Below are 15,309 nucleotides of genomic sequence, written 5' to 3'. Positions count from 1 at the left end.
AGGATTTTAGGCCAGCCTGGGTAACACAATGATATCCTCTCTCCTAAAAAAAAAAAAAAAAAAAAAAAAAAGTCATTACCTTCATTTATCCAGGCTTCAAGCTCTGACTTCTGACTCATCTCTACCCCTCAAACCTTTCCTGCTCTCCACTCTTGCCCACTCAGTTGAGCCTCACCAAGCACAGCCCAGACTCATCCCTCTGTTCTGACTCTTCCCTCTGCCCAAGTGACAACCAAATATAACTTGTGATCTTTGAATCCTAGATTAAGAGAAAATAGCTGTGAAAAAATTTTACCGGGACATTGGAGGAATTTGAATATGGCCTATTTACTAGATAACAGTTACACTGATGTTAAAGATCTTAAATTGGCTAATAATATTGTGATTATGTCATGCTGTCTGACACTTTCAAAGGAATTGGGGCGGGCTGGGGATGTGGCTCAAGCAGTAGTGCACTCACCTGGCATGCGTGTGGCCCGGGTTCGATCCTCAGCACCACATACAAACAAAGTTGTTGTGTCCACGGAAAACTGAAAAATAAATATTAAAGAATCCTCTCTCTTTTTAAACAAAACAAAACAAAACAAAGGAATTGGGGCAAATTTGACAATTGGTAAATCTGAAAGAAGGGCTTACTGGGGGTCCATGGTAGTATTCCTTCAACTTTTCTCCGGGTTCCATGGAAATTTAAATAAAAATCATAATCCAGGGCTGGGGTTGAGACTCAGTGGTAGGGTGCTTGCCTGGCACACCTGAGGCCCTGGGTTCGATCCTCAGCACCACATAAAAATAAAAAAATAAAAAATAAAGATATTGTGTCCATCTACAACTAAAAAAAAAGTTTAAACAATCATAATCCTCAATCCATAATACTCAAAATGTCAGCATTAGAAATTAAATTTGAAATGCAGATTATAGAGTCAGAAAATCTGGAACCTGCTTTTTAGCAGCCCCTACGGATTCTGAGGCAGGTCCCAGTCCACACTTAAAGTGTTGCTTAGCATTTTGTAGTGGAATGTGCTAACAGGTCCAGCCCCTTCTCTTCTCCAGCTGAGGAGTCTCTGGCTGGAAAGGCCAGGCAGGCAGTGGAGATGTGGTTTCATGGTAAGAGCAGGAGTGGAGGTTGTGGGCATGGTAGATGAGGGGCTGAGGTCCAGGACAGCTTTTGCCCTCCTGCCCTGGCTTTGCCTTCTGAGGGAAGAGAGGAGGCTCCTAGAGCCCAGGGGAAGAATGCTACTACAGCTCCGAACTTCTAATACTAGTACTGCTATGACTCCTTTTTATACCTCCTTGGATAATTCTCATCTGTAAAAAGGATGCCACAAAAAATAACTGTGAGACATCCCCCCAAGTTAAAACGTTCCAGTATCCCCGAGTCTTGCACTCCAGCAGCACAGATGTATTCAGATGGCAGACACGTTGTTCTGGCCTCTGACCAGCAGGTGGCAGCAACACATCTCTTTAACTTGCTCACCACCACCTGTTAGGGAATGGGAAGTCAGACATAAATCAATAACTATTTCACTAGCTGTGTGACTTTGAGCAAGTTACTTAACCTTTTTGTGCCTCAATTTCTTCCCATTGTATTCTGTAAAATGGTAATAGTATCTAAATGATAGGGTTATTGTGAGGATTGGAAGTAATAAAGGTGTCAAATGCCTACCATGATACTTGGCATCTATGAAGCTTAGTTATTACTAAATAATCCAATAGGAGAAAAGATAAAATTGAAAAAGTGTCCAGGGTACTCCCTAACTGGGAGGGTTAATGCCCACAAATGGAAATAATGGGGAAAGAATTCCACTGAAGCTATTCTGTCAGTGTGGACCCTGCAATCCACTGACTGGAGAATCATCCTGAAAAGTGGGGAACTGGATTCTTTATGGGTGAAGCTCCACTTGGATCCCAGAGCCCAGCACATCAGCAGGTCTGCTCAGGGCTGGATTTCCTAGAAACAAGCACCGTGCAACTCCAGACAAGCACCGTCATCTCTCTGAACCTCAAGTCCTACCTAAGTGGTGGGGAAAAGGGACCTTGGGAACCAAAGAACAGTGCTGAATTCCTAATCTGGGTCAGAAACACCCCTATTGCCAGGGATTGCTCCCAGTGGCATGCTACCACTGAACTATAACCTCAGCCCTTTTTGTATTTTATGTTGAGACAGTGTCTCGATAAATTGACCAGGCTGGCCTTGAACTTGTGATCCTCCTGCCTCAGCTTCCAGAGTAGCAGGAACTACAGATATATGACACAGGGCCTGGCTGGCAAAGGAATCTTGGGGAGGACACTAGCCTTTCCCTGGTATGTGGAGTGGAGGTGTGAGCCAATCCTCAACCTAAGGAGCAGGACCCCAGATAATACTTGTTATAAGCAATGAGGGATATATCATTGCTCCTTTGTGCTTGAGTCCTCTCTGTCACATGGGAGGGGAAGAGGGCAATCAATGATATTGAGCACCTACTATGAGACTCGTGGGAGCCTCATTCTATGAGGGCTTCATTGTCTCTATTCTACAAATTAAAACAAACAAATAAACAAACAAAAAACAGCCTAGAGAGGACAAGTAAGTCACCTAGGGTCACATAGCTGGTTAGTACCCAGACTAGTGGCCTGATTTCTTCTCCCAGGACCTTTCCCAGCGTTCTGTCTGTGCCTCAGCAGCCCACACCCTTAGAAACACCCTGGAAACTGTATCCATAAATACTCCTGCCCCCAAAATCACAATCCCATGCATTCTGCTGTCTGAATCCAACTCCCTCTCTTCTCAGTAGGCCCCTTCAATTGCTTTGGCCTTGCCAGGGAGTCCAGCTGGTGACTCTGCTTACTTAGTGACCCACCTACCCAACCATATTGCTCTCCTATCCAGCTTTGGGTCCATGCCTATCATTTAGTAGTACTCTTGCAGTAACCTAAACTTTGTTGTTCATCTTTCTTGAAAATCCCTATGTGCATTCAATGGTTGTTTCTCTCAGAGCCTTCAACAGGGCAGCCAAGGGAGGCAGGAGAAGGAGGGGTAGTGATAATACTGGCTGGTGCTTATACAGCATGTACTACCGGCCGAGTACTAAGAGCTTCACATATTGTAACTCATCAAATCCTCCCAACTCTATGAAATAGGTACTATTATTATTATTTCCATTTATGGATAAAGAGAATTGGATGAATAGAGGTTTAGCCACTTATGAAAGCCCAAAACACACAGCTTATCAAATTGAGCAATCATGTTCAGAGTTCTGGGACACTAAGGAAGGATGAGGCTACCCCTGACCCCAGTCATCAGCCAGGCATCGATAGGCTCCTTCCATCTCAGGTCCAGCACTGCTTTTGGCCACTAGTTGAGACAATCCAACAGAAGCCCAGATCCTCACTGCACTTAGGGGCTGACAATATTACTTGGGAGATTAGTAATAGTAAAATAATAAAAATGTAGCTCAGGGGCTGGGGTTGTGGCTCAAAGGTAGAGCGCTCACTTGGTCACGTGCAGGACCCTGGGTTCCATCCTCAGCACCACATAAAAATAAATAAAATAAAGGCATTGTGTCCAACTACAACTAAAAAATAAATATCTTTTTTAAAAAAAGGTAGCTCATATTTGCAGCCTTTACAATGTGTGTCCTAAGCATTTCCATATATTTATTCATTTTTTTTTTTTTTTTTTTTTTTTTTTTTTTTTTTTTTTTTTTTTAAAGAGAGAATGAGAGAGGAAAGAGAGAGAGAGAGAGAGAGAGAGAATTTTTAATATTTTTTAGTTCTCGGCGGACACAACATCTTTGTTGGTATGTGGTGCTGAGGATCGAACCCGGGTCGCACGCATGCCAGGCGAGCACGCTACCGCTTGAGCCACATCCCCAGCCCCTCCATATATTTATTCATTTAATCTTCCTAATACTACAAGGTAGAAGCTACAGTTATCTATATTTTGTTGAGATGGAGGAACAAGCCAGGCATGGTGGCACAGGCCTGTATTCCCAGCAGCTCAGGAGGCTGAGACAGGAGAATCATGAATTCAAAGCCAAATTCAGCAACTTTGTGAGGCCTTAAGCAATTTAGCGAGACCCTGTATCAAAATAAAATATAAAAATGACTGGGAATGTGGCTAAGTGGTTAAGCACCCTGGTGAAAAAGAAGATGGAGGGAAGCCTAAATTTGTACAATAGAGAGCAGGGGAACCTGGGGAAGAGTGGCAGTTGGATTGGCTCTTACCCATGACTTTTCCCACCTATCTTCCTGCTGTAAGATCTCCCAGGCCTGGCTCCTTTCCAGTAAGCAGAGGAGCCACCTCTGCCTGGCAGTTTCCCCTGCAGGTTCTGGTCTTCCTCACTCAATAACTGGCAGAGCCCTGCTGAAAGACCCTCTGGTCTCCTCTCTTCTGAGGCATCTGAGGGCAGGAGGGGCTTAAGCAAGAAAGGGGATAGGAACTCCACCAGGGACTCCCCAGCTTGAGTCCCCTCTACTTTCAGAGGCCAGGTCTACCACCAGCTCCCTACAGACAGGACTTGAGCTGATCCTCCCCAGGCCTTGCCTGCCCTTCAATACAGGGTACAGTGCTGGCTTCCAGTTTGTTCCTGAAGGGTGGGGCTGAATATGGGGTGGATGAGGCTTCTCACCAATGGCTGCTGGGGTTCAGAGCCCAGGGCTGCGGCAGAAAGCACCAAAGTTTCCCCAGCCCCCTCCTCACACCTGCCAAGCTCCTAACCAGAAGTTAGGACTTCTCATGAGATCACAGGGATAACTCCCAGTTAGTTAGGAGTTAGGATGGTTTATCCATCCTGTCCCCTTTCTCCCATCCTCCTTCCTCCCATTTCCCTGGCAACCAAACCAGATCAAGGAGAAAGACCTGGCAGCTGTGCAGGGAGAGACTAATAGCCCGGAAGGAAGGAGGGGCCTGGAGAGCAGGGGAAGGCTGTAGGGATGTGAGCTAGCTAGCAGGGCGTTGGCTCTGGCCCATCTCAGAGGACACAAAGGGAGTGGGGGAGTTCTCTGTCCTGCAGTATGGAGGAGCTGGCCAGCCAGGGATCCAGCCTAGAACCCCAAGCCTGCTTCCCAAGACACCCAACTCTCATCCTCAGGGCCAATCTGAGGTGGACCTGTCCTTCTGGAGAGCCTGGGAATCCCCTGCAGCAGCAATCCCTTGGCTCCTGGCAAGCCAACAGGCCTCAGCACCCTGAATCCCGCAGAGCAGACCATTCCATCGGAGCTGCCTCTGGCCACTCCTGGGCAGCCTATGCCTGCATTCTGGAAGCTGTGTGACATGCAAAGGCCAGACATTAGCCTTTCCTCCAACTTGGTGTGTGTGTATGTGTGTGTGTGTGTGTGTGTGTGTGTGTGTGTGTGTGTGTGTGTGTGTAAAGGAATGTATGGTTGCATATTTGTGTGTATAATGTGTGTACACATGTATAGGGGCTATGCATATGTATCTGTTTATGGATCTGCCCAGGGCCTTTTCTCTCCTTTTTAGATGGTGTGGGGAGGGAGGGGGTTAGGCACCTTCTCTTTTCCCCAGTCTCCCCCATCCCCACCAGCTCAGCCCATCCCTGGGTACCTGTAACTCCTCAATACTGGAAACCGGTTCCGGCCAGTCTGTTCAGCCTTGTCAGTAGCTGCTGCCCCTCAGCCCCCTCCCCTTGGTACCTTAGGAATTGCCCTGGTTCCCGTAAAGCCCATGACTGAGCAGCAGTTGGTAGGGAGGCGGGGGAGAGGGAGAATCCAGTAAAGGCAGACAGCATATCTCAGGCCCACATAGCTCTCAGGCTTTGGCTGGCACATATCCTCCAAGAGCTGGGCCCAGCCCTCCTCAGGCCCCTGTGAAGTACCGGCCCTGTTGCAGCCTGGGTTAGGTTCAGGTTTGGGGCTGTGTCTTTAAGGTGGAAACATCAGCAGCAGACAACCTCTGCAGGGATAGGGGGAGGGTGAGGGGAGTTGGTCAGTCCATTAGCTGCAGAGCTGGCGCCAATCACTAGCCCTTCACAGGGCCCTGGGGAATAGGGAGAGATCAGCCCTTCCCCAGCCCCCTCTGCTTCTGCTCTCCTGTCCCGTATTTCTTCTGGGTATGGTGAAGGAGGCAGCCGCAGACAGCAGGTGAAAGGATGGCCCTGTTTCCAGCAAGTGGAGCAAGTGGAGGCCCAGGCCAGGCCAGCTCTCCATCCACCTAACCTCATTATTCATGTGCCAGAAGCTTGCCCTTTAACCTCAGGTCCTTCTATTCCATAATTTTTATCAAATATTCGGGGCAGGGACCCCAATTCAAGTCAAGACTTCCCATCCTAGGCTCTAGCTTTGAATGCTTGCTGGAAGGCGCTGACCCCTACCCCACCCCATCCCCGTCTATAGTCACATTCCCGCTTCTACCCGCTCCAGCAACAGGGGGAATCAAGTAGGCTGGGCGCCCCGCACCCAGGCGGGGGAGGGAGCGGCGCCGCCGCAAGTTCCGCAGGGTGGGGCGTCCCCCTCCCCACACAGCCCAGCTATAGCAGGCCCTCAGGCCAGTGGGAGGAGCTGCTCGTGCCCCCCTCCGGGGGACCACAGGGCTATAAAGCCGCCCCGCAGCTGTCTGCGGCTCCTTTCCGCCTCGTCCTAACTCTGAGAGCGGTGATCACCAGCAGTCATGAGCCACCATCCGTCGGGCCTCCGGGCCAGCATCAGCTCCACCTCATACCGCCGCACCTTCGGGCCTCCACCCTCACTGTCTCCCGGGGCCTTCTCCTACTCGTCCAGCTCGCGCTTCTCAAGCAGCCGCTTGCTGGGCTCGGCATCCCCGAGTTCCTCGGTGCGCCTGGGCAGCTTTCGTGCCCCTCGAGCTGGGGCCCTGCGCCTGCCCTCAGAGCGCCTCGACTTCTCCATGGCCGAGGCCCTCAACCAGGAGTTCCTGGCCACTCGCAGCAACGAGAAGCAAGAGCTACAGGAGCTCAATGACCGCTTCGCGAACTTCATTGAGAAGGTGCGTTTTCTAGAGCAGCAGAATGCAGCCCTGCGCGGCGAGTTGAGCCAGGCCCGGGGCCAGGAGCCAGCGCGCGCCGACCAGCTGTGCCAGCAAGAGCTGCGAGAGCTGCGGCGAGAGCTAGAGCTGCTGGGCCGTGAGCGCGACCGGGTGCAGGTGGAACGAGACGGGCTTGCAGAGGATCTGGCGGCGCTCAAACAGAGGTCAGGGGGCAGGGCTGGGGCTGGGCGACGGCCGTCGAGGCGACAGTATCTCTCTCCCTTATTCAGCAATCCCAGGGCGTGGTTCTCTGGGCCAACTCGAGTGTGTGCAGGCAGCATCCTCGCCCGTGTTCTAATGGTCTGGGAGGTGATGGGGATATCCATGCCTTCCCTAAGTGTTAAGGGGACCTCTTCTCAGCTCTCAGAGCTTTGAAAAGAAAAACGGGAGATTCTACCAGGCAGCCCCTTCCCTAGAAGTCCTGGGCAGTAATAACAGGGATCCTGGGGGACACGGTTTGGGGCGAGGGCTGGGAGAAGTACCTGAAGCTCAGTCTCTAAACATTCTACACATCAGGTTGGAGGAAGAGACGCGAAAAAGAGAGGAAGCGGAGCACAACCTCGTGTTCTTCCGCAAGGTGAGCCTCGGCTTCACGTCGAGTTCCGCTTCTCTACTCCTGTCGCTGACTTGCTTGCCCAGGGTCCCATTGGCGTGGGAAGGCAACCAAGTCGTCTCCAGAGGCAGATAGGGAAGGCTCGGCCCTTCCTTGTCCTGAACAGTCCCTCCTTCTCTTGAACCCCCATTTCCACCCCCACAAAGGATGTGGACGACGCCACCCTGTCCCGCCTGGAACTAGAGCGCAAGATTGAGTCCCTGATGGATGAAATTGAGTTCCTCAAGAAGCTGCACGAGGAGGTGACCCGGGGAGGTTTGGGAGTGGCTTTATTGGAGCTGCGGACATTAGTGGGTGGGGTTAAGGAATCGCCCTGGAGATTAGAAGTGAGATTTTCTTGGGTAGACCTGCCACTCATCACTTGCTCTACAGGTGGTTTGGATTCCCACCCCTGCGCCACCTGTTGGTAGGCATTGGAACTACACTCCGAACTTGACCGCTGGTTTAGCACCAGCCTGGGCGCAAGTTGCGCAGTCTTGTGCGCTCTGCGCTACCTGGAGCCCCATTCCATTTGTTCAAGTGTTTCCTCTCTTATCTAGGTGTGAACTGCGCATTCCCGCTCGGGTTTGCGCTGTAGGCTCATTCTTTGTCTGTCCTGGAGAATAGGAGCTGCGAGACCTGCAGGTGAGCATGGAGAGTCAGCAGGTGCAGCAGGTGGAGGTAGAGGCCACGGTGAAGCCAGAGCTGACCGCGGCGCTGAGGGACATCAGGGCGCAGTATGAGAACATCGCAGCAAAGAATCTGCAGGAAGCAGAGGAGTGGTACAAATCCAAGGTGGGAGAGCTGCGGGAGTGGAAGGATGGGGAAGTGGGAGGAAAGAGCCTGAGGAGGGGAGACGCTGAGGAGTGTCACTTGTCCCAGCCCACTCCAACCCTGATTACTCTTTCACCCCGCAGTATGCAGACCTGTCCGATGCTGCCAACCGGAACCATGAGGCCCTGCGCCAGGCCAAGCAGGAGATGAACGAGTCTCGACGCCAGATCCAGAGCCTGACATGCGAAGTGGACGGGCTGCGCGGCACTGTGAGAAAAAGCTGCACTCCCGGGCCAAAGGTGGAGAGTGGCGGACAAAGGATGAAGGATTCCCTGGCTGACTCCTTTCTCCTTCTCCACCGCAGAATGAGGCGCTGCTCAGACAGCTGCGGGAGCTGGAGGAGCAGTTCGCCCTGGAGGCAGGTGGGTACCAAGCTGGGGCTGCGAGGCTCGAGGAGGAGCTGCGACAGTTAAAGGAAGAGATGGCGCGGCACTTGCGTGAGTACCAGGAGCTTCTGAACGTCAAGATGGCCCTGGACATCGAGATAGCAACCTACCGGAAATTGCTGGAGGGCGAAGAAAGCCGGTGAGGGGTGGGGCTTTGGGGGTGGAGCAGGGAGTGATCCGCTTGGCAGGTAGAGGGATGGGAATGGCCTGGGCAGAGCACGCTGACTGTGCGCTTGGTCCACAGGATCTCCGTGCCCATCCATTCCTTTGCTTCTTTAAGTTTAAAGACAACTGGTGAGTTCTCTGCATCTGACTTCCAGCCTGTACCTCCCTTGGTCCTCTTGTGCTCTGATTGGACTTTTCTTGTTCTAGCTCCGCTCAGGGATCAGTTCTCTCCAGGAAACTACCGAGTCCTGATTTATACTGGTCCCTACTCCTCTTGACATGCCTTACCCACCCTTGGGAATGGGAGTGGGGGCCTGAAAGAAGAGACCCCCCCATTGGGAATGGGAGTGAGAGCCTGAAAGAAGAGAAACCCCCAGGTAATTTCCCTTCTATCGCTCACCCTGCTTTCTCTAGTGCCTGAGATGGAGCCTTCCCAGGACATCCACAGCCGGAAGATGGTTCTAATCCGAACAATTGAGACCCGGGATGGGGAGGTAAGACAAATCCCCTGTCCCAGGTACCCATGGTACTTCCAAACCCCAGCCTGGCTATAGATCTTGAGAGTATTGAGGATGAGTGGTTCCTGGGGAAGCGATGGAGACAGAGAAGGGGGATGGATAAACTGGCCTCAGCTGGTTGTACTAGGCACGGGACCCCAGGAACCTAAGGAGCATGGTGCTGAACCTTCTGCCCCTTGTATACCTTGCCCCCAGCAGGTGGTGACAGAGTCCCAGAAGGAGCAGCATAGTGAGCTTGACAAATCTTCCACTCACAGCTATTGAGCCCCTTGGCTGGAAGGTCCCTGCTCCTGCTCTAGGCCTACTCTAAGCCTGGACCCTAAAACTAGCCCTGAATGAGTTTCCCCTCCTCTGCATGTGTCTGGGGTGGCACCAATCCCCCCACCCCTGTCTCTTAGCTAAGTCCTACCTGGCCAGTACTAGCTGAGCCTCTTCCTGACCTGTTACATATACTTATTTCTTTGTGTCTTGGTAAGAGGCTGATGAGTACCAGGACAAGTCTGCTCCAGTCATGATCCCATGGTGGGGATGGGTAGGGTCTGAGTCTGAGTTTCACTGTTGAGTCAAATAAAACTGCTATTAAGAGAAACCTCCAGTGTATTTGTGTCTGTGGAAAGGGGAAGAGCCTCAGTAATTTATCTTTTTATCTCTAGTCATTTCTTTTGTTGTGTTGGGGATCAAACCTAGGGCTTTGTGAATGTCAGATTTTCATTTATTTATTTTTTTCTTTTTAAAGATTTTTTTCACAATACCTTTATTTTATTTATTTTTTTATGTGGTGCTGAGGATCGAATCCAGGGCCTCGCACATGCTAGACGAGTGCTCTGCCTCTGAGCCACAACCCTAGCCCCAGATTGTCATTTATTTTCTGATCCCCACTGTCTTGGCAGAAAACTGAGTTTTCTCCTATTTCTATATTTTATCAACTTCTGTTACTCACCTGCAGCCCTGAATACACAGCTGCCTGCTGGGTATCCCATAGGTCACTCCAACTCAAACTGTTCCAAACAAACTCCCCACCTTTCTCTCCATCTGCAATCAGACTCTATCTTCTGGGTTCTCCACCCCGAAAGAAAGCACCATTGAACCTCTCTTGTCAAATTAAAATCTACTCATCTTGGGCTGGGGATGTGGCTCAAGCGGTAGCACGCTTGCCTGGCATGCGCGGGGCGCTACGTTCAATCCTCAGCACCACATAAAAATAAAATAAAGATGTTGTGTCCACCAAAAACTAAAAAATTCTCTCTCTCTCTCTCTAAAAAAAAAAATCTAGTCATCTTGTACACATTTCTTTTCTACTATAAATTCTGTTAAGAATCTACTTTTTTTCCCCCTGTGTGTGTGTGTGTGTTTGGTATATGTATGTGTGCACACATGTGTATGCTGGGTTTCATGTGCATACTAGGCAACGGCTCTAATACTGAGCTACACCCTTTACCACCACCACCATTTGCTTCTTAACTTTTTCAGGTTCTCCCCCTTCCTACTATCACCACCTTAGTCTGGCTATCATCATCTCTTGCCTGGGTTACATTAACTACACTATCAATGGTTTCCTTCCCTGGCCTTCCCCTGCCACCCATCCAAATCTATTCAATACACTTGGACAGCAAATTGGATTCTGCTATCCCCACCACACACACACACACACACACACACACACACACACACACACTGCTTGAAATGTCTTATTTCCATGCTGTCCTCCAATTCCATTCCAGCCTAACTCTGCTGTCAAGTAAAAATCCACTCCAGGTTTAAGATTTTCTTCTCCATTCAATTATAGAATAAGGCAGAATCTCTTCTTTCTTTCTTTCTTTCCTTTTTTTTTAAAAAATGGGGGGGGGGCCTGCGGTTGTGGCTTAGCGGTAGAGCACTCACCTAGCATGTGGATTCAATCCTCAGCACACATAAAAATAAATAAAATAAGAGTCTAAAGTTTTTTTTTAGTTGTAGATGGACAAAATACCTTTATTTTATTTGCTCATTTATATGTGGTGCTAAAAATTGAACCCAGTGCCTCACACCCTACTATGTAAGTATTCTGCTACTGAGCTACAGACCCAGCCTCAGAATCTCTGCTTTCTAGGAGCTCACATCTGGGGTGATAGATAAATAAGGAGAAAATGCCAGCCCCATGAGCGCTGGTACAGTAACATTAGGAGGGGCTCTTGACCCAGTCTTTCAGGGTAGGGAGGGCTTTGGGAGATGAGATCACATTGAGCCCTGGTGAATGAGCAGGAGAACTAGGTCGAGAACTCAGCCAGGCAGTAAGAACAATTTGAAGACTGAAAGTGGTTCTAAAAACATGAGTGAAGGATAAAAAGGAAGAAATAGTGCTGAGGCTAGAAAGACAAAATGGGAGCCTGGTCATATGTAATAAGCCATATTGCAGAGCATAGTAGCACACACCTGTAATCCCAGCAACTTCAAAGGTTGAAGCAGGAGGATTGCAAGTTCAAAACCATACTCAGCAAGGCTTTGAGAGGTCCTAAGCAACTTAGCAAAGCCCTTTCTCAAAATAAAAAGGGGATGTGGCTTACTGGTTAAGCACCCCTGGGTTCAATCCCCAGTACCAAAATAAATCATAAACCATATTGAGTCATTCAGAATTCATCCTAAGGAAAAGGGGAGAAATGTAAGGAAGGGTTTTGAGAGGAGAATAAAATATTCAGATCTGCATTTTAGAAAGATTGTGCTGGTGAAAAAAATGTGTAGAAAGAATTAGAAGGAGAGATGATGATGAACAGGGTAGTCAGAAAGGAATTTGAGAAATATTCTGGGACAGCCAGGCAGATAGAAGTTAGCACCTTTCACAGAAAGAAGGAAAAATTGGAGCTGGGGGAGGGAGCGGAGGCCAATATGACAAAGTCAGGTTTTTTTTTTAACCATATGATTTATTTTTATTTATTTTTTAGTCATACATGACAGCAGAATGTATTTTGACATATAATACATACATGGAATGTACATGCATCAATCATAATGTCTATTCTATTCTGCTGTCCTTCCTATCCCCCCTACTCCTCCTTTCCTCTCCCATCCTTTCTCTATCCAATCTAATGTGACACACTTTTTTTTTCTTTTTCTCATCCCAACATCATATATGTAAATTCTGTATAACAATGAGGTTTTCCTTCCATCTTCTGTGCAACTCCCCTTCTCTTCCCTATTTAGTGGTAGTCTTCTTCTCATGCTCTTCCTCCCTATCCCATTTTGAGTCACCCCCCTTATATCAGAGAAGACATTCGGCATTTGTTTTTTAGGGATTGACTAACTTCACTTAGCATAATCTGCTCTAATGCCATCCATTTGCCTGCAAATGTCATGATCTTGTTAACAAAGTCAGTTTTAAACTTATGGAATATTAGACACAGTGGGACAGCCAAGAGGAAGGGATGATAAGCAGTTGAATCCATAAGTCTAAAGTTCCAGTGCCATCGGAACTTGGAAATACAGAATATATCAGAATGCATTATGTTGCAAGGAACAGTTAATACGCTTAAAAGGGAAGAAAAAAATATCTCAAATAACGAGAAGCCAGAGGTAGGAGGTGGGCTCTGAGGTTGGCTGATTCAGCAGTTTAATGATGCCATCAAGGACCCAGGCTCTGTCCATAGCTCTGCTCAGCCTTCTTCCTTAGAGGGAGCTTTGTCCCAAGGATGTTCTGTTCATGATCCCAAGATGGCTTTCAGACCCTATTCACATCCATGGGAGGAAAGAGAAAACCCGCCTTCCACAAAAGATATAAATCCTTTCCTTTGGACTATTTAGCTATAATGGTCACTCTTAGACCAATAATAGCCATCAGAGGAAAGCTGCTGATTGGCTTGACCTAATCATCTGGTATGGAATGGATGCAACATCTGCAGATATTACTCAGGCTTCTCATCACCTTCACCCATCTGCATAAGGACACAGAGATATGCAGTCTTTATACCACCTGACTTTCCTCCCTTTTATTCAGTGGTAGATGTGTTGCTTCAGAGGAGAAATGTTGCTGCAGAAAAACAAGCAAAACTGTAATTTCAAATGTTTAGGTTTCAAGTAAGCAAAATTTCAGGTTTGGAAACTTCCACATCAGATTTTGTGTTATGATTTGTACCAAATACAAGGAATAGAGATTGATTTAGAGATTTTTGTAGGACTTTTATGAGCTTATCAGAATTCACACAAGAAAGGAAAGCACTAGGGATCCAAGATGGCAGGCCAGAGGGAGGCAGCATTCTGTGTTGCTTTATGACCTGGAATTCACATAGTGAGAATACTGCTTCTCTGCAAGCAATATTCCTGCCCCCTTGCAGGAATCACCAGGTAGTCCAGGGCTCCAGGCCTCAGCCTCAGAGTAGGTCTCCCAACTACTCACCCACGCAAGACTATCGGTACCGGATCAAGACCATTGGTAACACCAGTACCTGCAAAGAACTTTCAGCCACCCACACAAGCAGAAATCACAGATGTTGCTCCCATGCAGGACATCCAGCAGCTTCACAGGAGGAGGAACTCCCACCATCACTCCTGTGTGGACTCCCATTTACCAACGTGGTACTCCCTGGTGGCCTCCATATTGGGACTTTTCAGCAGCAGAGATAGTTCCCTGCGCATAGTAGCCTGCCTGTACCCGAAAACCTCACACAGGCTCTGAAGTCAGCCAACAACCACATACTGAGCACCACAGAGCTCTTCTCTGAACTCATAGTCCAACGCCATCGCCCAGCTCCCCCGACCCAATCCGACACCTCACTGTTAACAGAAGGCGTCTCCATCTTGGGCCACCTTAATCACACATCTTCAGTGGAGGCAACTCCCATTTTGGAACTCTGGCTGGTCAAGTACCCAGTTTCTAACTCCCCCCTCTCCCCAGCAACTGCTTCTCCAGCACAGTGATACCTTGGTTACCTTCACCATCCTGAGGGCGGAGATACTAGCTAACAACAGATGATCCCACCTATTGGATGAGAAGGGAAGCAGGAAAACAATCCCTGTTTCTCCAACCAAAACAATGCTGTTTCTTTCTTCAAGATTTTTTCCCCCCTCACCCTCTCTATTCTCCTACTCTCACATCCCCAATATATGTGAAACCGAGTACTTTGCATGAATTAGGATTATGAGGACTGGGACATCTGAATAGTATATTATAATTGTGTTGTATATTCTTTTTTTTTCATTTTCCCCACCACTTTCTACTATTTTAACATTTAAAAAATTTTTCTTAATATATATATATGTGTGTGTTTGTTTTATGTACTCTACTGTCTTTCCAATTACTTGTCTACATAAAATTACTTCCTCTCCCTTCTCCTACTACTAATCTTCCTCTTTAGATTTCTCTTTCACACTTCCTAAGATATAATAATTCTATATCTCACCTCCTACCTCCTTAGCATATCATTCTACTCTTCACCCCTGGTTCTTTGTCCTTCATCAGAAACTGTAAACCCTTTTACAAACCTACTGAGTATATTGTAGGTAATAATTGAATTCATCATTTCTCTACATTGTGACCAAACTGTAAATGTCTTTTTTTAAAAAAAAATATTTATTCTTAAGGTTTAGGTGGACACAATATCTTCATTTTACATTTACGTGGTGCTAAGGATCGAACCCAGTGTCTCGTGCATGCTAGGCGAGCACTCTACCTCTGAGCCACAACCCCAGCCCTGTAAATGTCTTAATAGCAAACATTTGTTTTCAGGGTGTATATTAGTTATATTGAGATCTGTTAACATTGTCCTTTACCTCAAAGGAGAGGCATAGGGACACAGGGGCACTATAAGCCTATAGGGTAAAAACAATAATGCCTCCAATCCACAGTGCTAAAAGGGAGGACACACAAGC

General features: G+C 48.1%; 1 protein-coding gene across 2 annotated transcripts; it reads left to right on the top strand.

The window, feature by feature from the left end:
* The first annotated feature begins 5,338 nt into the window (after nt 1–5,338).
* On the top strand, nt 5,339–10,060 carry Prph (peripherin). 2 transcript variants are annotated; one of them, XM_005324912.4, is made up of 9 exons: nt 5,339–7,140; nt 7,493–7,553; nt 7,736–7,831; nt 8,196–8,363; nt 8,486–8,611; nt 8,707–8,927; nt 9,033–9,082; nt 9,368–9,447; nt 9,670–10,060. In XM_005324912.4, exons 1-9 carry the CDS (start codon nt 6,605–6,607, stop codon nt 9,733–9,735), a joined length of 1,404 nt encoding a protein of 467 aa, XP_005324969.1. In that variant the 5' UTR covers nt 5,339–6,604; the 3' UTR covers nt 9,736–10,060. The 2 variants fall into 2 exon arrangements, with proteins under 2 accessions (XP_005324969.1, XP_005324968.1); XM_005324911.4 differs by having other exon boundaries at nt 5,341–7,140; nt 9,667–10,060.
* The last annotated feature ends 5,249 nt before the right edge of the window (nt 10,061–15,309 follow it).

The sequence above is a fragment of the Ictidomys tridecemlineatus genome, chromosome 6, assembly GCF_052094955.1.
Source record: "Ictidomys tridecemlineatus isolate mIctTri1 chromosome 6, mIctTri1.hap1, whole genome shotgun sequence".
Classification (NCBI taxonomy): Eukaryota; Metazoa; Chordata; class Mammalia; order Rodentia; family Sciuridae; genus Ictidomys; species Ictidomys tridecemlineatus.
The sequence above is the reverse complement of the archived record's forward strand: the minus strand, read 5'-3'. Positions and strand labels throughout refer to the sequence as shown.